A 25,197-nucleotide genomic window follows, 5' to 3' on the forward strand; every position below is an offset into this window, starting at 1 on the left:
AGAATAAGAAGTTGAAGAATTACAGCTAATGCTATTTAGCATACGCATATATGTGGCATATAAGATAAAAAGATTATCTACACAAATTGTCTAGAAAACCTCAGGGGGTAAATAGTGGGTCTTTTGCTTTCTTGCATATGGTTTTACTTGTCTTTTCTTTGTTGTTTCAGAATAAGGATCATATATTTCAGGGCCTCAAACTTGACTGTGTAGCCAAGAGTGGCCTTGAACCCAGGGAGGTGCCATCCGTCCTGGTTTATACATTGATGTGGATGAGCCCAGGGCATCATGCTTGCTAGCTGAGCTACCTCAGAATCCTGCATAAGCTTTTGTATCGAAAAGCAAAGGAGATCTCCTGTGATAGCTGCTTGCACTGTGTTCTTCATTGTTTCTTATGGTAAAATGGGGTCTGTGATGTTCTACCTGTGAAAGCGTAATTATGCATTGATGTCCTCTCTTCTTTTTTCTCGTCATTTTTTTATTATGAAATATTTAATATCTTTCAAAGACTATGTGTAACATATGTACATTACAAAGCACATGTTTCTGCCGCTGTTATGTAAAGCTCCTGCCAGCCCTCTCCTGAACTGATGCCTATTCTGACTTCTGTGTTTTCATTCTCTTGAGATACACACACACACTCACAGACACACAGACTCTCTCTCTCTCTCTCTCTCTCTCTCTCTCTCTCTCTCTCTCTCTCACACACACACACACACACACACACACTCCACACACACACTTCCCTAAGACACACATATATATGCATATGTATATATCCTTATATATTGCTAACTTTTGCTTTTTTCACTTTACTGACATGCTAAAGTAAGTATAGAGTCTTTTAAATCTTGCCTTCTTCATTACTGCATTGCCATGATTAATCCATATTGCTTATTTATCAGAAGTCCCTGTCACTCTATGAAGTTCTGTCTTTAACACCTTCATGTATTTTGTTTATCCTCTTTTCAGTCCTCTCCTTAAGCCTACAGCAGAAGTTAAATTTGAGAAGAGATTAATGGGCTGGAGTGGTGTTGCACACCTCTAACCCCAGCCCTGGGGAGGCAAAGACAAGAGAAGCCCTGACTTGCGGAGCAGTCTAGGCTGTGTGATGAGGCCTTGGAGGGGAGCAGAGGCTGCCCTGGGGTGTGATGCTTCTAACAAAGAGGTGAAATGACGCAGACATAGAGATACCACTAGATTTTGCTTCTGTTTCTATAAGCAGAGTAAGCTATATGATTTGCATTTTTATAGTAGGGCATGAGTTATATAGTTATAATGACAGCTGCACGATAGAAAGTTTTAACACACTAGAATGAAATGTATCTTGGATACATTCTTGGTATCTGAAGATCAGCAGGCTCCATATGGTGCCACTGAACCAGTAAGTTTGAAGAAAATATTCCTGTTGCTGAAACATCCAAGAGTATAAGTTTCTTTTTAAGTATACAAATTTATAGTCTTTTCATCTTGCTTCTCCATGAACAGTTATATGTTTAAGGTATGATGATTTTTACTGTAGCCTCCATTGTTTGATGTGTAATTTTGAAATGATAGCAAAATTTCTAAACTAGGAAGTTACTATCTTGAAAGACTTTTCATGTCAGTTAATAATACCTACTAATAAGAATAGTGGATTCTCCCAGCAATACACTCTGGTAGTAATGTTTAGTTTACTTGAACAGTATTTGTCCCCTATAGAACATAATCTTATTTATAAAAGAACCTTGGAGTACCAGGCATGGTGGCTCATTCCTTTGGTGAGAGCACTTTGAAGGCAAGACAAATGGATCTGTGTGAATTTGAAGCCAGCCTGGTCTAGAGTACAAGCATAGCTAGACTACAGAGAGAAATCCTGCTTTATAAACAAACAAACAAACAAACAAACAAATAAGTAAATGTTTTTATAATATAAAACACAGTGTGTAACTTATTTCAAATATAACCACTGTTTAATTATATGTGACCATGGGTTTAAGATTTGGTATATAATTTAAATTTTTAAAGATTTAATTTTTATTATTTTTAACTATGTATATACATGTCTGAAAGTGCACATACGTGTGGGTGCCCTTGCAGAACACCTCATGTGGGTGCTGGGAACCCAATTCAGGTCTCCCTGAAGATCATTATGTGTTCTTAACCACTGAGCCATCTCTCCAGCCCCCAAAGTTTTAACTTATAAAAGTTCTTATGTTAGCCGCACAATATGATGCACACATGTAATGCCAGCATCCAGAACACCATCAAGGATCCTCTCAAGGGCAGTCAGAACTCCAAAAGCTCCCGCCTGGACTATGTGGCAAGTCCCCGTAGGAAAGACAGGCAGGTAGGCCACAGTCTGTGTGTTTGCTTTCGATATCAGATGGAGATAACCATCCAGGGGCAAGAACTAGGAATGAAAAGGGAGAGAGAATGCAAGGATTGTCAGAGAATTTGATAAGGTTTCTGTCATAGGCAGCATCATATGAAAGATTTAAAGTTACGCCAGCATTGATAGAGATATGTCAGTAAGACTGGATAACCAGAGCTTAACACTGACAAGGGAATTCAGCACAGTGAAGCCTTAGTAGGACCTTTGTTTGTGTGTTTGTTTTGTTCCTCTAACATGGCTATTGAGATAACTGTAGTGTGGAATCATGGATTTCCCTACCTGTAACAATTTCTAAATTTGACTTGGGTGGTCTGAACAGTGGTCTCAAGCCCTACATACAGAAAAGTACACAGGATGTATTTTCTACTGACCATGGCTGAAGCCCTGTTCATCCTTGTGATATAGGGTGTGGCACGACTTGTCAGTGGGGCAGTTATTGTCTTTGTAAGAAGCCACTGAAGTAGTGGGACAAAACACTAATCATTTGGTTTTTTGAATGGGGAAAGGATTAAAGAGAGTAGAGGCTTATTAACATCACTGAAAAAAATAATAGGTATTTTTATTTTAAGAAGTCATGCATCAATGAAATTTAAGTTACTGCTGCTCCAGGGCAGCAATTACTTACATATTGACAACTTATACATGTTTTACATGCCTGTTTGCTCTCTGCTCCCTACTGAAATGTAGTTGCCATAGCAATGAATACATCACGTGGCTCCCGTGCTAGTTCTAAAATAGAGAACAGCAATATGCCATATGAGCTCCACTTACTTCCCACAAGGACTGCATATACAACTTGAGGCCATTCCATACCCTTCAGATAGCTTATCATTGATTTGAAAGTTTTCAAAGCATTTAAAAAAAAAAAAAAAAAAAAGACAGTTGGCTGGAGTGTATTTCCAGCCTCTCTTGCACTAGATTATGGTTAGCTCCTTGCCACTGAGCTAAAAGAGTAACTCCAGTAGAGCTGACTGGCCAGGACTCTGCTGTTGTATATTTAACTAAATATTTTCTGTGAAAAATCAGTGCTACTTCAAGATTCAGTAGGAGGAGCATATATAATATTTATGGAAACATTTTCTCAGTCTTACTGTTCCATTCTTAGCCAATCTTAGTTTGGGGTTGTTTTGTTTTGTTTTGTTTTTGTTTTCCTATTTTCTCTGAAGAAAGAGTTCTTTAATATAATACTGTCTCTAAAGATAAAGTGATCCTAAAATACACAAGAGTTTGGTTTAGAATTCGGGAGAGAAGGGTGCTAAGCTCAGCTGAAAGCATGTTGTTAGTTTCCTTGTGGGACCATTATTTCTCTTCACAATGTAAGCATAGGCCGCACACTCTTTAGCTGTCAAAAGGGACTTCAGTGCTCAGTGTTCAGTGCTGTCAGGTCCTCACTTAGTCCCAGTCTTGAATTCTCCAAGCCTGTGGGCGGGTAGGATGTCAGATCTCACGGACACGTAGCAGCATACTCCGTTTACTGAGGCGCTTCTTGGCTCTTGTCTGGAGCAGTGCAAGTGCCGAAGCATATTATGGGATGTGTTACTATGTGACTTTTCTGACTATGTATAAAGCAAAGTCTATTTGAATTCGAGCTGCTGGCCATACTACCTTGCTGTCTGTATAACTACTAACTAAAATTCTTAAATGTCACTTTTGGCAGAGAGCAGCCTTGAACTGCTTCTGTCCAGCCTCCTGCCTCAGCCCAGAGTATAGGCACACCCTATGACATTAAACCCTCAGGCCTTCCCAAAGTGGGTTTTTTTTTTTATTGTTTATTAAAAGTACTAAGAACAACTATGCCATAATTTATTCTTTTATTTTGTTACACTCTTGACTGAAACTTGGAATAGGAAACTTGGGTCCTGGCACACACACTAGTAAATTTATGAAGCTAAATGGGTTTTCTCTTTGGCTACAACTGACAGAACATAGGTTGACTGTATAATACCTGTTACTATCCTCTCGTTTCTTTTGTAATTGAAAACCACATAACTGTATTACATAAACAATGTAGATACTTCTATATCCACACAGCACTAACACAGAACAAACTATTGATGTTATTGCAGTCTTGTACTCAAGAAAAATTTATGAGAGTTGGATTATTAGTGAGAGGCATCAACAAGCACTAGTAATCTCAGGGCTAAAGTACTATATGAATCCACTATGGTTTGTTCTGCTTGGGGCTTTTGGTTGGTTTTCCTTATCATGAATAGCACTATAGTATATCCTATGTACTTTATATAAATATTTCCATATGCCCTCAATCTCTAGAGCTGAACTGCTTGTTTTTTAACTTGTAGAGTGTTACAAAAGTGCCTCCCAGAAACTTTAAACAAACACACCCCCTGGGCACTGGAGATATATAGCTCAGTTAGAAAAATCCATGCCACGCAACATGAAGGTCTGAGTTTGGATTCTCAGCACAAATATTAAAGTATCAGCATAATGACACAGCAGCTTAATCCCAGAAATGGGGAGGCAGAGATGGAAGAGCCCTTGGGCTTGCTTGCTGGCTCGCTAGCCAAGTCAGTGTGCTCTAAGTTCAGTGACAAGATCCTTGCTCAAACAGAAAAGGTGGTAGCATCCCCAGCTGGTAGATGTACTTGGTTCCAAACCACAGGACCTGACTTTGAATTGAGGTCCCTGAAGACCTACCTGGTGTAAAGAAGAACCAACTCAGATTAGTTGTTCTCTGACCTCCACAGTTACACCGTGGCTTACGCACATGCATTCACATGCCCACACGTCAATCAATAAACGTAAGAGAGCAATGTGGAAGGCACCCAGGACTGACCTTTGGCATCTGCAGCCATCTGCACACATGAACATGTACACATGCACCACACACACAATCATGCTCCCGGCTAAGCATCTGCTAGCTAAGGTTTTGCAAATTTTAAAATAACATTTTGTTTTTAAATTTTGTACTTCTAGCTTTAATATTGAATTTCTACAAGGTTTTTGTTGTTGCTGTTTTTGGGGGGGGGTGGATTTTGATATTTTAGGGCATTTGCATTTTTCTCTTCTATCAATTTGTTTGCCCATATTTCTTTTTGTTCAGAGGTTTTTTTTTTTCTATTTCGTTATTGTCTTTTTTGTTTTCACTTCATTTAAAAGATTAAGCCCTAAGTTGATCTGTAAACATTTATTTGTCTTTCAACTTTATTTTTGGTACTTTCTTGTATCATTATTTAGTATCCTGTTCTCAAGATAAAGTACAATGACCAAGGAAACTTATAAGGTGAAGGGTTTTTAATTCTTCAGGCTTATGGTTTCAGAGGAATAAGAGTCCATCAATATCAGTACACGGAAGATTGGCAGGTAGAACAGCCAGGAGCTCACATCTAGAACCAAAAGCAGGAAGCGGAGACCAAAACAGCAAGGATCTGTGGCTTTGGAACCTGCAAGCTTGAACCAGTCAGCAAGACCACATTTCCATCCCTACATAGTGCCACCACCACCCGGGGAACCAGTATGCCAACACCAGGGTCTGTGGGGATATTCTCATCCAAACCACCATACTTGTAAATGGATCTTATAATTTTCCTTTTGCTGTGGCAGTTTTTTATGTTATAGCTTATGTGACCATCTTATTAAAAGGTCACTAACTATGGCTGTCATGGGGCTTCTAATGTAGCCATTTGCTTGTTTCTTTACAAAAGTTAGTCAGTTAAGTCCTAGTTTGCTAGATATCCTGGATGATACATCACTTTCCTATTGGTTCTTAAGAAGGATATAATCATACTGGCAACTATGTTTCAGCCTAGCAAAGTAGCAGTGATCATCAGCCATTTCTGGATGTTGCTCTAAAGTAAAGGTAACATGGAAAGCAACAGTAAGAGCCGACAGAGCTAGCAAGCATTTTGCTCTTTATTTGATGGTGGCTTTCATATGCATTTATCCGTATAACTTTTAATATTGTGGCTAGCATGCATAAGTCTTTCCAAGTCAGGGTGTGAGCACAAAACGCCTAGCAACTAGTATTTCACACATAGTGGAAACCTTCCCTTCGATGGCAGCCACGCTACAGGTCTCTGTACTGTTCTGCAGATTAGCAGACTCAAAAACTGCCTATTGACATGCTTGCTTTAGTGCTAGACTGACAAAAGACAAAGAAAAGTAACAGAGCATGTTTCAGGTATGAACTAACTATATTATCTTAAAAGAGCTTGTGATCCTATCCAGAATATTTACATTCCAAGTCATAATCACATTCCATGTCAAATAGTAAAACAAATTGTTATTGCACAACAGTGTATAAAGACTCTTTCCCTAAAGTAAAAGCAAGAGAATATAAAAATTGTCCATGTATTTAGTAGCAGTGCTATTTGCTAAGGGAAAGTATTACTGTTTGGAAAGCCTCAGCTGAAGTCATTTCTAGAATGTAAAATGAAAAAAAAATCATCAAAAACTCCAAACATGCCCAGATTTATAAGTAGAATAAGTAGTTATCTGTAAGTTTGCCAATTCAGGTCCACCAGAAGATGCTTCTTTTCTTAATACCCCAAGGATTCATAGAATATAAAACTAAAAATAAGAATATTGAATTAACTTTTAGAGATGGCTTTAGAAGACTAAGTTTGACTCTCTTTAGGAGATTCCAAATATGTTAGAAGGCATTCCGTAGTAACTGATTGAGGGGCTGGAGAGATGGCGCAGTGGCTAGGAGCCCTGGCTGCCCTCCAGATGATTCAGGTTCCGTAACCAGCGCCCGCCCACACCATGGGTCAGTGCTACCTGCAGTGTTAGTCCCAGGGCGTCAGCACCCTCTTCTGCCCTCCACAGGCACTGCACACATGTGGTGTACAGCATACATACAGGCAGAATACATGAAGTGCATACACAGAAAATAAGCAATTTAAAACAAGTAGGTCAAGACAGATTTGGTGCCTCGCGCCTATCATCTCAGTACCTGAGAGGCTGAAGCAGAATCGCCATGCCATGAATTTGAAGTTGACTTGAACCGTATGATAAGTTTCCGGTCAGGGCTGGGGAAATGGCTCAGCAGTTAAGAGCACTGGCCATTCTGCCAGCGAACCCAGCTCGAATTCCCAGCACCCACATGACAGGTCTAGTTCCATGTAACTCTAGATCCAGGAGATACCCTCACACAGACGTATATGGAGGCAAAATCCCAACACACATAAAGGTATGTGGGCTTTTTGTTTGTTTTTTAGTTTCAGGTCAGGATGAGATAAATGAGAAAAGGGGTTGGGGTGGGAAATGACTTTGATTCAGGTAGAGGAGTGTGTTCCTGGTTACCAGCATCCTCATATCCTTTGGGATGTTGTTGAATAATCCCAGTGTGCAGGAAAGCCCACTACAGACTGCACCATCTCTGTTGCCTAGAGTGGAACGTGTGCACGCGTACCCGTGACACGTCCCACTGAAATTCTTGTAAACTGATGGCCTTGCTCTTTGCCTTCTGTGTTTTTGTTTCCTGTAATCCACATAATTCTTTTAAAATCTAAATAAAAAAAGAAGTCATCTATGCATGGTTGGCAAACAGCTATCGGTTCCCTCTTGCCTGCCTCCCCTGATTCTGTCTTGTGGTTGTTCTTGATGAATTCTCCTGGAACTTTATCTTTGATGGCGTTGTAGTCTAAGAGGAACTTACATCTGAGGTTGTAGTGTGCTTGCCTATTTCTGCCTGGTGCTTTTGAGCCCATTACAATATCTCCACCTTCCTTAGGTTTCCCCCAAAGCATGTCTTAGTTAAATGAATATTTAAATCCCACTGTGAGCCTGGCACTTCTCTATGCAATGATGAGCAATCTAGTATTTAAAAAAACAAAACAAAACAGTGAGATCGCTAAACACCAATCCTGGTGGTTTAAAGTATTGTTCCCGGGATGTCTAAGCGAGTGCTGCATGTCCTTTACCTTCCGGTTCACTGCCTGATACAGTGATGCTGAGTGAGTGCTAGTCAAATAAATAAGGCCTGGGATGTGTTCAAGACTAAGAGCCTCCTGTTATCCCCGTCTCCCATATTTACATAGAGCACTTAATACAGAAGTAGGACGTTAATGGCAGTTAGTGGAGACCATTGGTGGTTCTGGTTTGGGAGTGAGCTCAAGGTCTTGAAGACAGCACAGTGCTTGCAAACACGCGCACTAACTAGCAGCATGTCTGGCTTCCTTTAGCTGCCCTTGCCCTTGCCCTCTAATCTTTTTATTTTCCATCAGTGGCCCAGCCTGTGCTACTTGGGCTTATTAATGCCCATGTAGATGTGACATACTCTTAAAGCACAGGGGAAAATCAAGTTCTTAATTGTGTTGCTGCATCACAAATCTAAATGCCAGAATATAAATTAGATCTCTTATCAAATCTGGCGCATAAAACTTTAGGATCCTTTTTAATATAGTGCATATGCTTTCAATAAATTTCTGTTTGGGCAAGAAGTCGAATGGTGTCTTTTGTGTCAAGTACACTTGCATTCTATTTTCTCCTCCATAACGTTAAAATGGCCCTTGTCAAGGGCAGAGGAAGTGTGGTTTCTGTATTTACTACGTTCATTGGATATTTCTCTTCTGCTTGTGTTGTATCACAGGTATTAATTTAGTTTAGTTTTTTCTGATTTTTGTCTTGTTTTCCGTGGGGAACAAAATTCAGAGTCTACAATACTGTCTTCCCCGGCTGCTATCCAGCCACTGTGCCTTTTTCTCCTCTCTCCAAGTGCCCTTTGTGCGTGCTCTCACTTCTCTTCAGACTTTGTTGCCCTGTTAATTCAGTGTTAGTAACCTAACTAACTTATTCTTTAGCCTTCCATTTAAACATCATTCTCAGATATTCCTTGTTCCCCTGCATCACTAAACCTGCTCCATCCCCCTTCATGTCTACCGAGTCACTCTGCTGCTATGGTCCTCTCCCTGCACACGGTCGGTGCTTGACGGGTGAAAGGATGGATTACCACAGCAAGTCTGCCGTGAAGCCAGTGCAAGGTGTCCTAAACCGGCTTTCCTGAGTCTGAGTTCCAAATTGCTATTTTGTAAATATTCTTAGTGTTATGTCAGGAGAAAAGGTATTTTTGATGAAAATAAGAAATATGCTAATGGACATGTTTGAATGGGCATCACACACACACACACACACACACACACACACACACGCTTTGATGAGTACTGTTGTATAATCATTTCCCAAAGCATATAGAGATGTTTACTTACCAGTTCCCCCAATCTCTGCCTGCGTCCATGCCTTCTAACAGATCTTCTTAGAGTCAAACCTAGAGTCTCAGAAATCTCCCAGAAGAGTATCATCTAAATAAGATAGCATGGTTCTGTGGCTGCCTATGTCTTCAGATCTGAAAATCTCCTCAACCCGAGGAAACCAACAGTACTGCATGTGTTCTCTTTGATGACCCAGGAGCCCCGGGCTGGGGTTCTCTTTACATCCTCTAATATATTTTGCTTTGTGCTTTTACTTTTTTTCTTCCCAACACGGAAATCTTTGTTTTCAACAAGCTGTTTCTAATTGACTTTCCTTCCTCCCGCCCCTTAGATGTAGTGTTCCTTGAATTTTCTCACCATGTTGGTGTCGTTTCCCAGTATTCATACAGTGTGCTAGACCAAACTCGTGGTCACCTGTGCATCATTTTGAATGGTATACAGCCTTTTTCCATTTTTCTGTTCTTAATTTCACATATATCTTAAAAAGTTATTTTAAACTTATTTTCTTCAAATGAAACATGATTTTAAATTTCATTCTTGATAAATTAATTAAGAAACCGCCCTATTTGGGGTCACTTTCTTTCTCTCCCCACCAAAGATCTCGCACATGAATTGCTTTAATTATTATTCACTATCCCCTGTGTTCCACCCGTACTGGCCTTACTAAGACTTCCACTGTTAAACCATGTCAGCTCTTAAAATCAGGGGCTCTGCTACTTCTAAGACAAGAGCCATCTTGGTCACAGCGGGACACTTTAGTAGTTTCTGGTTCTAGATATTTTCTGTCAGCTCCTCTGAACGGGCTTCTCACTCTTTTGTTCTTCCCTGTCTGTACCCAGGAGCCCTGAAAAAAATAAGTGCTAAGTATTAGTAACATGGAGGAAAAAAAAATGAACGTTGATCTGTGGGACTCTAAATTATTTAAAGGATAGTTCTAAAAGCCCCAGGTGCTAGGATGTTGGGGGAAAGTAAAACATGTTCAGAAAAGGTAGGACATGGGGAATGAAATCACCATCTTAGAGTACAGCCTGCCTGGTACCGCAGCATGTCTATGTTCTCCTGGAATAGTGTCATATCCTTAGCATTTGCCTGTAGCATTTGCCTGCTAACAGCATTTGCATGACTGTTCCTTAACAGCTAAGTAAGCAACACACTGGATTCCAACAGTTTAAGATTGCTGCCTGTGGTCCTGGTGACTTTTAAAGAGTTCCTATCAGGAAAAATGCATGAGCCTGGTTCTTAGGCTGTATAACAATGCAAGTAATAAGACCTCACTTACAGTTCTATTTCTCAGATTAATGGATATGATTAAAATTAAGATGGAATAAAACTTTTAAACGACAGTTAAATAAAAGCCAAATTGATTGTGGAATAAAGGGCAAATTGTAACTCACAGTCATGTGGCTCCAAGTTCCATATGTTTTAAAATTCCTCGAGAACTGGCACAGTGCTCTCCTGTAATAATTTCTGCCTCTTAAATGACAGGTGCCTCATCTTTTATTGTAGCGTTGAGATTCCCACCAAATGAGAAATGCACGGTGTAGAATTTATGAGCACTTGCCTCCTGACCAGAGCCACGGAAACACTGCCACAGTGTCCACCCTCAGCCTTTTCCTGTGCCCCTCTCCCTACCCCCCAACCCCGTTGTCCTCTCCTCCTGAGTTTTTATTTTTTTTCCACTTCATGTCACCTAAGACATCTCTCCTGAACATGGCGCTCGCTCTACTTCTGACCACATCTAAATGCCATCTGTGAAGTTAGGGCTCTTACTGAGCTCGTGTTTAAACCTCACGGGAGCCATCACATCGTTTCAAACTACAGCCTAATTGTTAAACGTAAGTTTGAAGACCGGTGATGATTCATATTTCCCAACATCTATACTTTGCAGATTGTTTTTCTTGGCAAGAGTTTGTTTCAAGTATCCATGAATGAAGAGAAAGGTTTCTTGTGTTTTGATTTCTAGAAAGAAGTAATGAGTCTTTTCCTGCCATCTTTTAAAATACTATTTTACCTTTTACAAATACCAGGGTTTAAATCTGTTTGTTAATATTATAGGCCAGTTATTTCTTAATCTACAGACTTTTCCGTAGGGGACCCTCCTTAATTATCTGTGACTGTTAAAGTCTACCCCCCCACCCCAAAAACAAATCCATTTTATGGTCGCTGAATTTTAGAGTTAGAAAAGATTTTCACTTGAAAGTCATTATTTATATCATGAAAATTGGTGTTTTTATGTTTCATTGTTTAAAATGGTTTATATTTGTTATCTTCTCTCCACTGTCGTTGAAGAATTTTTACTCTTCCCTCCACGTGGGCCCTACATACCACATGCTTACCTTTCTTAGGTGTGTGTCCCACAGGGCACGTGTACCCTCACTCACATTGCTAGACTTACATCAATTCAGCTTCTTCCTGCGTTGTTCCCCTTTAAGTTAAACTTCAATACCTCTACTTTTACTTTTCATCTTTATTTTCCTTGTCTTATTTTGTTTAATTGAAGGAACCCATAAGGCTGTCATATAACTAGAAATAAATGGTATCTTTTATGTTTGTCCATTGCTGAAATTCATAAAGAACGTGGAAGATTATTACCGCTACCTTCCTTTATTCTTACCACAGATACTACAAGAAAATAAGCCACCATATTACAATAGCCAAGAGAGTCTACCTAACACTGCCCATGCCTAAGGGCATCACATAAGGGCATACACTGTCCCAGTGATCGAATAGATTGGGCTACTTCACACTAGCCCTAAGTATAACACGTTCAGTAAATAGTATCAGTGTGATGTATTTTACTTTGTGGATATTAATGAGAGTTCATATTTTATTCCACAACTGATCAGAAAATTTTCTTTTGTAACACTCAGTAATTTGGAATGCTTTTGAAAATCCTAGATAGAACATAACTTGAGGCTTTGTGTTCGCTATTTAAACTGTTCATCACTTTCTAGACCCATGTCTTACTGCTAAGTTGCATTACCAGCCTTGGTAATCATTTTATCATTTTCCCTTCAATAATATATCTTTGTTTTGTTGTGATTTCTTTCTTTGCCATCTTTTTAAAATAAATGTATATCACTATCATCTGTTAGCAATGGGTAAGATAAAGGTCATCCCTGAGAAAGAGGATTGGTAACTCAGGTAAGATGTCTCTTTCTGCAAACAGTTTCATGGATAAGCATGAGGAACTGAGTTCAAATTCCCTATTTAAAAAGCCAAGCATATCAGCAAGTTCTTATTATGACAGTACTGGAGAGGGAGAATAGGAAGATCCCTGGAGCTAACTGGCTAGTATAACTGAATCTGAGGGTCCGGTCCATTGAAAGATTATCTCAAACATAAGGTATGGGGCAAAAGAGACAGAAATGTAATGTTGCCCTCTGGCCTCCACACGTGCGCACACACACACACACATACACACACACACACACACACACACACAGTAAAATAATTTTACAAAGCCATTGTGTTTTAGTTGCCATTCTATTGCTCTGAAAAGATACTATGACCAAGGCAGATTAAATGGGAAAGCGTTTAAATACAGCTTCCTTACAGTTTCTGAGGGTGAGAAACAGTAAGCAAGCCGAGTACAGTAGCTCTTACAGTAGTTGAGAGCTTCCGTCTTATCCACAAGCTAGAGGCAGGGCGAATGGGAGTGGGTGGCCTGGCTTGAGCTCTTCAAGCCTCAAAGCCCACCCTCAGTGACACACTGTCTCCAACAAAGCCATCCATTCTTCCAAAACAGTTCTACCAAGTAGGACTAGGCATTCAAATATGTGAGCCTATGGGGCCATTCTTGTTCAAACCACCACACCAAGCTCAGTGTGTTGTTACATTTTGCCACCTTTGTGACAGTCCTTTATCCTTATTCTCTGGTGGTCTCTGTCTGCCTAAAATGTCTAGCCCACATGCAACCTTGAAAATGTAATTATAATAATGCAAATTCAGAGTTTAATATTCTTATGGGAAAATCTTTTCCCCTGATTTTGTGCTCGGAAGCAAAACATATACCTTAATTCCTCAGGGTGGCTTTCAAGAGCCGGACACCTCTAGGTACAGCAGGAAGTATGGGTATAGAAATTCCCTCACAACACACAGCAGCCCAACAGTTCCCCACGTTTCCAAGTCACAGCTATGAAAGTCAAATGACCTTTTATTTTTTTAGCAAAGACATTAGATTTTCCAGTTAAACCCATTCTAATGCACATTTTTCTGTTTTGTACTATGCATTCTCAATGATTTGTCTATTCATTTAGAAAGGAATAAAACAATAATCCTATGACTTCAAAGGCAAAGACAGGATTATGATCAAGTCTAGGCTAGCCTGAGCTACATAGTGAGCTCTGTCTTTAAAAAAAAAAAAAAGGAAACATGAAATAAAAAGACATTTAAAAAAGAAAAGAACAAGAAATCATGGCAATGTAACATGGCAGTTTGGAGACTTGTCTTTGCTTTCCGTATCATTTGGGAAATCAACAGGGGTTCATTATCTATTTAATGCAAATGGGGAAAAGAGTTTCTACACTTAGGACTTCTAGTCCAGTAAGAAAGATAAGTTATCTACACAAATAACTATGTTTTCATCATTGCCAGTCTGAGAAGCTTTTACAAACTTGAGCAAAATCCTTATGCACTGCAAGAAGCCACTCATGAACAATTCAGGAAGGCTTCCATTAAGAGAAAGATGGCTGAACTAACCCTGGAGGGATGGGTAGGAGTTTGACAAGAGTGGTTGAAGGTATTCTAATTCACTTAGTGCCTACATGTGCAAGGCAGCATGGAGGAGGAAAAAAAGCCTGGGGCATGGTAGAGAGAGCAAGCATTCTAGTGTGACTGGCACATGGTACATATGTAAGGGAATAGTAAAAAATCTGACTAGAAAATCTGTATGCAAAGACAAACTTTACAATTGTGTACAAGGATACATTCTGACCTAGTGAGACTTGTTCCAGTACCTATATGGTAGACTACAGCACTCGTACTTGCAAAAATAAGTACAGGCATGACCTAGTTGTGAGGCAGGAGGATTGCAAACCTGGGTCTTAGAGGTTTAGATTGGATGTGACAGAATTTTGGACTTGTCAAAAGGACTCAGAAAGCCAGGTGTGGTGGTGCACGCCTGTAATCCCAGTACTTGGAAGGCAGAGGCAGGCGGATTTCTGAGTTCAAGGACAGCCAGGACTATACAGAAAAACCCTGTCTCGAAAAAACCAAAAAAAAAAAAAAAAAAAAAACGGACTCAGAAACTACAGCAGGATATCTGGTGACAAGATCAAACAAAGAGGGTATGAGAAATCCACCTCCTAGTTATGCCCATCCCACTGGGTGGAGAGGTGGAACCTATTAAAAGGTGGAGAGCTGAGTTACTTTTCTTTAGGACACTAATCAAATGCAGACAAGCAGAAGAAACAAAATAGAGGAAGTGGAGGAAGATCTGCAATGAAGTCCAAGAAGGTTTCCTAGGAAAGGGTGAAAAGTACAAAACTCTCAGACATCAGCAGCATCTCATTTTCACCTATTTATTATTCCAGAAGCTACCTCTGACATATTCCATAGCATGCCCCTCCCCCTCTGACATATTCCATGGCATGCCCCTCCCCCACTGACATACTCCATGGCATGCCCCTCCTCCTCTGACATATGCCATGGCATGCCCCTCCCCCTCTGACATATTCCATGGCATGCCCCTCCCCCTCTGACATACTCCATGGCATGCCCCTCCCCCTCTGACATACTCCATGGCATGCCCCACCCCCTCTGACATACGCCATGACATGCCCTGCCCCTCACATCCATACACATGTTCATGTGTGTCCTCCTGCACGCAGACTTCTTGTCAGCCACAAATCTAGATGCCATCCTTCATACTTCATCCTTCATACTTACTGCCTCTGTAGTCTCAGGCATACTCTAATCTCTTCAAGTCTTTACATTCCGCCTGTAAGATGAAAGTAACTTGTTATTAAGACTTGAGACAAAGGAAAAGGTTGGCATTTATTGAGTAAACAGATTACTTAAGACTTTACGATGAAACCCACGCTGTCCTTTTAAATAAGGTGAAATACCTAATATTTCCAAGAGGCTTTTCTCCAACAACCCTCTCCTCAGTCTCTTTAAAGATTTGTTTATTTTTATTTTATATGTATAAGTGTTTATCTGCATGTGTGTATATGCACCATGTTTGAGCCTGACTCCTGAAGAGGCCAGAAAAGAGAACCAAAACCCCCAGGACTGGAGTTGCAAGTTCTTGTGAGCCACAGTGTAGGTGCTGGAAACTGAACCCAGGTGCTCTGGACTGCCATCTTAGTCAAATTGATGAGTTTCAAGTTCAGTGAGAGTCCGCCTGTGTCTCAAAAAGTTATTGGGGAGAATCATCAAGGAAAGGCACCCAACATCAAACTATGGTCCCTGTACTCATACGTGCACATGTATACGTACCCACACTAACAAGTACATTCACCATACACACCCAGGCATTTACACTGAGTAAAAACTTACACTGTTCTAAAAGTTAGCATTGGTAGATAATCAAGCTTAAATTGTGGTGAAATTCCTATTAACTTTAAATGTGTTTAAAGATAAAAAATGAACTATTATTTCTTTTAAAACAGTGAAATGAGTTAGCTAGTAAAACCACTTTGTGGAAGGGCTAAGGCTCATGAACTAAGGCCCATTTTTTGGCTTGTGTTTTGTCTCTTTAATGTTTTTTTAGTTTCATTAATAGAGGCATAATTTATATACTGACTATCTAGATTTTATTATATACTATTGGACAGAGGCCATGTCTGTCTTTATAGTTACACATTGGCCCACAGTGTTTCTGGCACTCAATAAATGTTAAATAATATTTCTATTCAGCATTCTGTAGACAGGAAGCATATGGTAATAAATGTCAGAGCACAGGTTGGAAATCTCCAAAAAGTTATACATTATATTCTTTGGAAAAGGCAATTCAGACATTTTTGTGAATGAAATTTCTTTTTAAGAGTAGTTCCCAGGCCCAAATGCTACTTAACAGTTTTCCAGGCTTCACTTTCCTATAAATTAAAACTTTTCCTCATTGGTAATAATAAAATTTTTGAAGTGTTAGCACTAATGCAATTGCATATGAAAACATATAAGTGATTTTATAGATAGCGTGAAGAAAATGCAGTTCATAATCTGAAGACAGCACAAGGAAACATTCAGAATCTTAAACAATCTGTCTCTATATTCCTCCCGTATGTGATATGTAAAAGAAACAACAGGTATTTATCATAAAGTTTCAGTATGACTTGAAGGTGCATCGCTGCCACAGCTGTTACAGACCTCACAGTGATATCAGACTTTAACACAATATTTTTCTCACCTGAGTATTCTAGCACTGCTTAAAAATCTTACTGTATATTAACCTAGAAAACTGGAATACCCAAAACATAATCCACACATCAAATGAGATACAAGAAGAAAGCAGGAGTGGTCCCTGGTTCTGGAAAGACTCAGTGAAACAGTATTTGGCAAAACCAGAACGGGGAACTGGGAAGGGGTGGGAGGGAGGACAGGGGAAGAGAAGGGGGCTTACGGGACTTTCGGGGAGTGGGGGGGGGGGGGCTAGAAAAGGGGAAATCATTTGAAATGTAAATAAATTATATCAAATAAAAAAAAAAAAAAAAAAAAAAAAAAAAAAAAAGAAGCAGCATTCTCAGCTAAACTAAATAAATATAACAATTCTGAAAAAAAAAAAAAAAAAAAAAATCTTACTGTAGTCTCGGTAAGCACGCCATAGCCTAGAATAACATATGACATGGAAATTGAAAAACCTGATGCCAAAAAAGGAATTCTTTATACAGGGCATTTCCCAGTTAGAAGGACATGCTTAACTTTACTGAGCTATCCAGTAGTGTTCTAAAAACACATCGCTAAAGTTTCTTTGCATTAGTTGCTTACCCTGTGATTGCTCTGCTGACCATACTGTGATATTGCTTGAAGTTGTGGTGCCTGTGATGAAGAGTCTGTCATAGGACTAATTAGAGTGAAACCCAAGGTTTTGGTCACCTTGCTGAAATGTCTGTTGTAAAAACTCTGATGCTCACTGCGGGTCTGCCATTTCCTCTCCATGAGGGTTCTTACAGTATAGAACTTCGCGGATAGAGTAAGATAGAGAACAAATGGGAACACTCCATCACTTTGGTCACTTGTTGGAAGCAAGTTGCTAGCTGAAGCCCATACTCTAGGAAGGATTGTCCAAGAATCTGGGTACCAGTCAGAGTTCCCTGAAGCCCTCTGCTGCAGCACACGACTTACAGAGAAGCTAAGCCACTGAATGTATTCTAGGTCTTCTAGTTTTTAAGAAATATCCAAGAACTTGCATTCAGTAGGCAAAATGTCTTTGCAGTATTACATGTTTCTGTTTTATTAGTATGATTATACTATACAATAAAATCTTATACAATAAAATTAGTATTAGCCCAAAGTGAGCAAAATTAATCATTAGCTGAACTGAGACGCTGTGACTTGCTCCACAGCAAAATGACTGTAGACCTGGGCCTGGGCGTCTTTCCCTTTAAACCCTCCACTTGCCCATGTTGCCTGTCACTGCAGAGAAAGCCATTCAAAAGGAGCATCATGCCTCAGCGTGGAGAGGTCAGATTTTCTATCTGTATAAAGAAAATGCTATAGGTGGGTTCTAGTTAGAAAGACGGACAAGAGGTGTCATCGTGCCTTAGATACATCCATTTCACCCTGGTTAGGACTTAGAGTGCTATTTTTTTCATCTCTTGTCATTTTAAGATCTGCAACAGCTGGAGCCCTTTACCCTAACAGATGCTCTTTGTCTAAATCCATATTTAGGAGTAAATATTTTTCTGATAAAGGCGAATGATGTGGTCTGGTATCCTGTTCTCCCTGGGCATCTTCCTCTCCACTCCCAAGACTGGGCTAAGGATCATGGAGATCCCAAAGAAAGCCACACTGCCAAGCCCTTGAGTCATCTTCTGCTGTTTGCAACAATAAAGCGTTGTCATTACTGATAGTGAACTAGTGTTTCAGATGAGTGAGCTGCTGTCTGAGGGTCTTACCTGAACCTTCCTTTCCTTTTCCACTTCAGCCTATACCCAGGACCCCTCATGTCTGAGACGCAGGTACAGGATGTATCAAGCAGATGGTAGCTCTACCTTGGGCCCATTATCTGGAAGCACATGCAGCACAAGATAGAGGAGGGTCAAGGTCATAAGCTATGATAGAAATTCAGGTTGATGGTTATACCCATCTATGTAGGAAATCCTAGGTAACCACCAAAAAAAAAAAAAAAAAAAAAAGGAAAACCTTCCTTATAATAACTGGGTTTGGAAAACTCTGATTTCAGGCCAATATGCAGAAATTGTATTTCTATAATAACTGGTTATAAATGATTGAAATGAGCATGATGAACAAATTGTAGTTTTAGTTAAATATCAATTCCATTAATTCTGCTTTATTTAAGTAAGAACTTGTATGCATTAGACAAAATAAAAGGAGTTTTCTCATCAGGTGATAATAAAAGAAACCGTTGTCTTTTGTGCACACAAACATATACTTCATTTTCTCTTGGGTAGTCTATGGATTGCCCTTTGTGGGTGTGGGGGGTTGGGTTTTTGGTTTTGGTCTGGTTAGTTGCTTGCTTGCTCTGGTTTGGTTTTTTTGGTTTTGGTTTTTTTTTGTTTGTTTGTTTGTTTGTTTGTTTGTTTTTTTAAACACGGTTTCTCTGTGTCCTGGCTGTCCTTGAACTGGCTGTGTAGACCAGACGGGCGTCCCACTCATGGAGACCTGCCTGCCTCTGCCTCCTGAGCACTGAAATTAAAGGTATTTGTGTCACCGCACCTGGGCTGAGGTTGTACTTTTTTAATAATAGCTTGCTAATGTTTTTAAAACCTCACTTCAAAATCTGTATCTGGTACTTTTTGGTTACTATGCTTCTTGCCTGGGTGATGAACCTTTGAGTGTGGACAACAGGAAGATGCTAATTATGTGTCCTTTCATTGACAATACTCATTCCAGGAAGGAAAAAAAATGGCTCTGTTATTGCAAAAGACATAATATATGAATTCCATTCGTTTTAAAGGCAAAGGATGTGCAGACTGTGTTACAGCACATCCAACAATGGGATCCTGAGAACATGACCTGTCTCTGAAACAGCATAGTGGTGGAATTGATCAAGAGGGAAGGAAGTGTCAGTGTGAAGGGCAGGCTGGTCAGAACTCTTCCCAGGCTTGCTCAGTTTTGCTCGTGCTACTGCTTGCTGTGTATGAACGGACGTGCTGTACTCGGGGGCGGGCAGACCTCCGTGTCAGTATTCTACCTCCTTAATCCCTCCCCCTTTGTGATTTTTTTCTTAAGTCAGATCTAAAATGGAAAGCCTATAAATACAATGATGGTCACATGGCTAGTCACCTGCATCAGGAACCGCCCTGCCTCTCTCATCTGGGCCTAGTTGCTCCCCACATGTCACAGCCACTCGGTGGCTGGATTTTAACCTGACTGCTTCATTAGATTTGTGAAACTCAGTACGAGGCGCCCTGGGGCAGCACAGATGGGGACTTGTTTTCTTTTCTCGCTTTCACGGCAATGGCACACTAACAAGTCCTTTTCAATTTAGTGTGATCAGTTCACTTGGAATCACTCCTGATACTTGGAACCCGCCTTACTTTTCTGCCCACCATCCGTGCTCACTCCTTCTTCCCTGTTTTCTGACCTAATACCATTTCTCTCTGCTCTTTCATGCGGTGAATCTGAGAGCAAAAACTCTGCTTAAAATTCTTGCTGGGTCAAACTGTTCCCCTCTGTTGTTTTGTTTGTTTTGCTAAGAGGGGAAAAAAATAAATGCCTTTCCATCGTTGTATCTACAAACACCTTCAGATCAGAGGTTAGCCTGACGGAGTCCACGGCGATGTGAGACAGCTGCCGGCTCTAATGATGTGACTTGGGGCTCCAGTCCAAGATCAAAGGAAGGTGAGAGGAAGCCAGATGATAAGATCATTTTAAGGCACAGAACGAGGACTTGGCTGTTCTGATGATAGGGCACAGCTCAGCAAGCCTGTGTGAAGAGGCACCAAGATAGAAAATTGAGTTGACTTTTCCTAAGTATGTCCATCCTAAGCCAGAAATGTGCTGGTGCTTGGAGCTGTTTGCATGTGTGGAAACAGGGGCATGCCTCTGTACAAGGTAGTTATTTGAAGCCAATCACGGTGGCACAGCCTAAAATCCCGGCACTTGAGAGATGGAGGCAGGAACGGAGATAGTTCAAAGCCAGCTCAGACGGCATACCAAGATTGAGACCAGCCTAGGTTATATAGTGAGCTCCTGTCTAAAAGAAAAATATACATATATAAGTATATTTTTATATATTCTTGCCATTATTCTGTAATTTACTAAGTGACAGTTAATTTATTAGTATATGACCAAAAAGGTTGGCATTAAAAATTAAAACAGTATAGCCTGGCATGGTGACACACTCCTGTGATCCCCACATTCATAGCCAGGAGGATCAAAGAGTTCAAATCCAGCCGGTGCTACCTAAGTTCTTTTCCATACAAATAAGGCTCCAGATTTGGGGTCTAACTTGGTAATTGGCACTGCTAGCACCTCAAGGCCCCAAGCTTAGTCCCAAGTACTTCTCCTTGCCGCAGTATGACTACTCCATGGACTCTCAGCTTTTCTGTCAATTCCACAGATTCCCTCTTTTAATGACCCTGAAGCTCCCTCACCCACCCCCCACCCTGTGTCCTGCAATTTACTGTTATCCAGGCTGGGCAAGAAAAGTAGTTCTTAGGGGCTGGGGAGATGGCTCGCTTGCTAAGAGTGCTCCTTACTCTTGTAAAGGATCCGGATTTGGTTCCCAGCACCCACACAGTAACTCACAACCATTGGTAACCCCAGTTCCAGGGGATCCGATGCCCTCTCTTGGCCTCTGCGGGTACCAACTGTGCACATAGTACACAAATATACATGCAGGCCAAACACTCATACATAAAACAAATAAATCTAAAATAATAGTAAGTATGGTAGCAGTTCTCACCAGAGCTATTCAGTGGCATTATTCATCTAAGAACTCATTTCCTTAATTTATGACGGCTTAGAAAACAATACATTCATATCTTTTCAACCTTATCATTTGCCTTGATATCTCAACCAGCAAATATTAACTTTGTGAACTATAAACACTGTTTTGTAAGGAAATTGAAAAGATCAAGCAACCTTGCCTGCTTGAACCATTCGTCAAGGGTTTGGGACACGCACGCCTCTGTGTGTGTGTGTGTGTGTGTGTGTGTGTGTGTGTGTGTGTCATTGTCAACTGTGGCTTACTAGTCAGCCTTCTATTTCTCTAGTGAATGAGGTTCAACAATCAGCTTAAAACTTCCTGTTAATTCCGCAGTTCAACTATAATCACACATTTTGACCTTTCCACACCCCAAAAGTATAGGTTCTCTAAATCTCTGTTATTAGTATAGTGGACCATAAGTACATGTATGTATTTCTTAATTAGTCTCTCCCTCAACATGGAGGAGGCATCCACATTTATTTCAAAGGCACTGACTGCACTTTCTGCCTTACATGGTTTGCTGCAGCAGTCGTGCTAGTTGAGTTGGATCTGCTCACCACTTGGGCTCAAATCCCATCCTTCTATTAATATCTCTTGGCAAAGATAATTTTGGAGGAATGTAAGTTAAGATGTAGAGACTCTTGACAGTTGTCTGCAATTTTTTTTCACTTTCAAGAGGAAAGTAGAAATGAAAAGTAACATTGACTCCATTTTCTATCATTCCTAAAATTAAAATGTATGCACAATCTAAACAGTAAAATCGTAACGATTTAGTTACATACATATGGGTATTTTTTTTTGGTTTGGGGGTGGTCTGTTTTGTTTTGTCTTTCAGTAGCCTGTTAGAAAAGCATTAGCGTATGTCATTATGTTCATTAAATTGTGCATAAATACACACACACATATATATATGCTAGAAGAATTTTGTATATTAAAAATTTTAAATATTCTTTTAAGTGTTAACTTTTATAACCTGTTCCTCTTAGACAAAAGCCAGACATGGTGATCCAAACCTTTAATCTCAGCACTTGCGAGGTAGAAAGCAGGTGGATCTATACAAGTTTGTGGCTAGTCTTGCCTGCATAACATTTCCTGGCCAGCCAGGGCAAAACCCCACGAGAGTGGAGATGAGGGGTATAGAGTCAGGTATGTAGTCAGGTCCCTAGATCACTGCTGTCAGTGTTTTGTCAAATTCGCTTCCTTTTGTTCCCCCAAATTATTCCAAGTTGCAAATTTCGTGTGTGGCATTTTACCTTTAAATACTTCTGGACACAGCTCTAAAAGTTAAAGACACTTTCCTTATCACATAGATAATTCTTAATATCAAACTGATGATCATTCATATCTTCTGATTTTCAGATTACTTCTGTTCAAATGTCTTTCATGGCTGGTTGGTTTAAAATAAGATGCAGTTATATGCCGGTGTTGTTCATTTCCCCTCCCAGTTTATCTTTGAGGCTACCATTAGTTAAAGAAACAGTACTAGTTATCTTATAAATGTGCCCATCTTACAGATTTGTTCACTGTCTCCTTTTATTTGTTCCTCTCTTTTTCTCATAAATACAAGTTATTGGACTAAAGTTTTGGTTAATTGGTATGAAGATATTTTGGCCAGAATACTTTCTGGTTGCTACTGTGAACTCCATTCTCCATCCTAACAGGGGCACAGAACCTTTGGTAATCCCATTATGAGGGATGCTGACACAGGATGAGGATGGATCACAGGGTTACAATGATGACAGCTTGGTCCCTTCCACTATAAAGTTACACTTGGCTCCCCGTGGCCAGCATGTCATCTGTGCTGCTTTGATTTCATGGGAAGAACCGGTTCCCTGTCATCCTCTCACCCAATGACTCTAACAACTGGTGATCCCTGTCTCTATAAATTTCATCATGGGATTGGGAAATAATTGTTTTCAGCATCTATACATCTATTAGCAGGCATTCTTGTGTCCAGAGGAGTTTTCTGATAAGATACTGTTTTAATTACAAATGTGACCACCAGCATGGTCCTTGGGTTTCAAGTGAATGTCTTTCTGCGTGAGATCAGAGCACCTGAACTCCTTGGCAGCCACTGTTAAAGCACACGCCTCTTCTTCCCTGTTCTGGCTTGTGGGTGTGTTGACACCATGTGGCCCATTGCTTTTTCATGCCAAGACAAAAAGGAAATATTTTTTAGGGTAAAAATAAAAATTAATCTATGTGAGTATATTGGGATAATTGTGTTAAAAAAGAAGACTGAATGAGTTTCAAAATGAATTATTTCTTCATTATCTGGCACTTTATAATTAACTGTCCTTTTTTTTTTTCCAGGAAGCTGCCACTTTTGCTAGAGAGCAAGGCTTTGAGGTGAGTTAACCCACAATTGCACACTAAACAGATCCTAAAGGTTTTTTCTAGCTGATAATGAAGTTCTTTTGGACAGTGATTGATGTGCTATTATACTCTCAGAGCCTCGCTGCAGTTGCCATGGAAACTTGGCAGTCGTCATGGTTTCTTTGTTCTGCCAGCACAGTGTTATGACGCACTCTGCTAGGTCTGCACCCAACATCGCCTACAGATGTTATTTATTGAATTTTGAAAAGCCTCTTGGGAAGCCAAGAGGTTGGGCACAGTTTCAAGCTGCCTCTGCAGATATGGGGCCTGTCAGTTTGTTCAGTTAAAAAGCTACCTCATTAGCTGCATTACATTTCATAAGAATTCAGTGCCGAAGCAGTGGTAGGGCAAGACAGAATAGCGAGCTATAATGTCACTTAAATAAGCTCAGCCCTATCACACGTAAATTATCGTTATGCAGATTAATTTCTAAAGGTTGTACTTACCAGTTGTTAGGGGCTGATTAATTCCAATCCTGCTTCTGAGCTTCTTATTTGAGTCTTGTCTCCTTTTCATCTTTTTAAAAATAGCATAGGATAATTTTTTGTAAGGAAAATATTGATAATTAGCCTTAATTTTCTGGTCTCAGTTCTGTTTACCTAATAGAAGGATGATCTTGTCAAGATTCAAAACTCCATGTGGTTGTTGTTGGCAAAATCAAGATACAGTCAAGACCATGTTTCTGTCTGCATAATACTATCTTCTAATTGACTGTTAGAAAACACTAACTTCAGTATGAACCCAGGTTAATTGACAGATAATTAACTGAGTTTATGAGTCTTTGATGGCTACAGTAGTGAGTCGGAACAATGTCAGATGCTGTTTTATACATCAACTTGTAATTTATATGACTAGAATAACTTTTAAAAATTATATTACTTATTTAGTAGGACGGCACTTGCCTGCCACAGAATATGTATGAAGTTCAAGGAGAACTTGCTGGAATCAGTTCTATCCCTTCCACCATGCAGGTGTGGGTATTGAACTCAGGTCGTCTGGTTTGGCAGCAAGCACCTTTAGAGGCTGAGCCACCCCACTCATAACTTTAGAAATGTAATTGAGATTTAGGAACTCTACCCTCATTTGCATACTCAGTATTGTCTACCATGCATAGAAACTGTGAGTTGAATGCTGATTGAACAATACTGTGTAAGCTTTAAGCTCCTTAAAGAAGTGTGAATTTGTGATACAACTATTAATGAAATGTATTAGAAGCAGAT

The 25,197-nt window shown here is 40.0% G+C and overlaps 1 protein-coding gene across 2 annotated transcripts in view; it reads left to right on the forward strand.

Annotated features, from left to right (window-relative positions):
* The window catches only part of Adk (adenosine kinase), a 400,912-nt gene that overhangs the window by 296,892 nt on the left and 78,823 nt on the right, over positions 1-25,197 (forward strand). For both annotated transcript variants that reach the window (XM_052189863.1, XM_052189864.1), the window contains exon 8: positions 23,915-23,950. In XM_052189863.1, the coding sequence (XP_052045823.1) occupies positions 23,915-23,950 (36 nt within the window). The remainder of the gene's footprint in view (positions 1-23,914; positions 23,951-25,197) is intronic.

This window comes from Apodemus sylvaticus, chromosome 8 (genome assembly GCF_947179515.1).
Source record: "Apodemus sylvaticus chromosome 8, mApoSyl1.1, whole genome shotgun sequence".
Classification (NCBI taxonomy): domain Eukaryota; kingdom Metazoa; phylum Chordata; class Mammalia; order Rodentia; family Muridae; genus Apodemus; species Apodemus sylvaticus.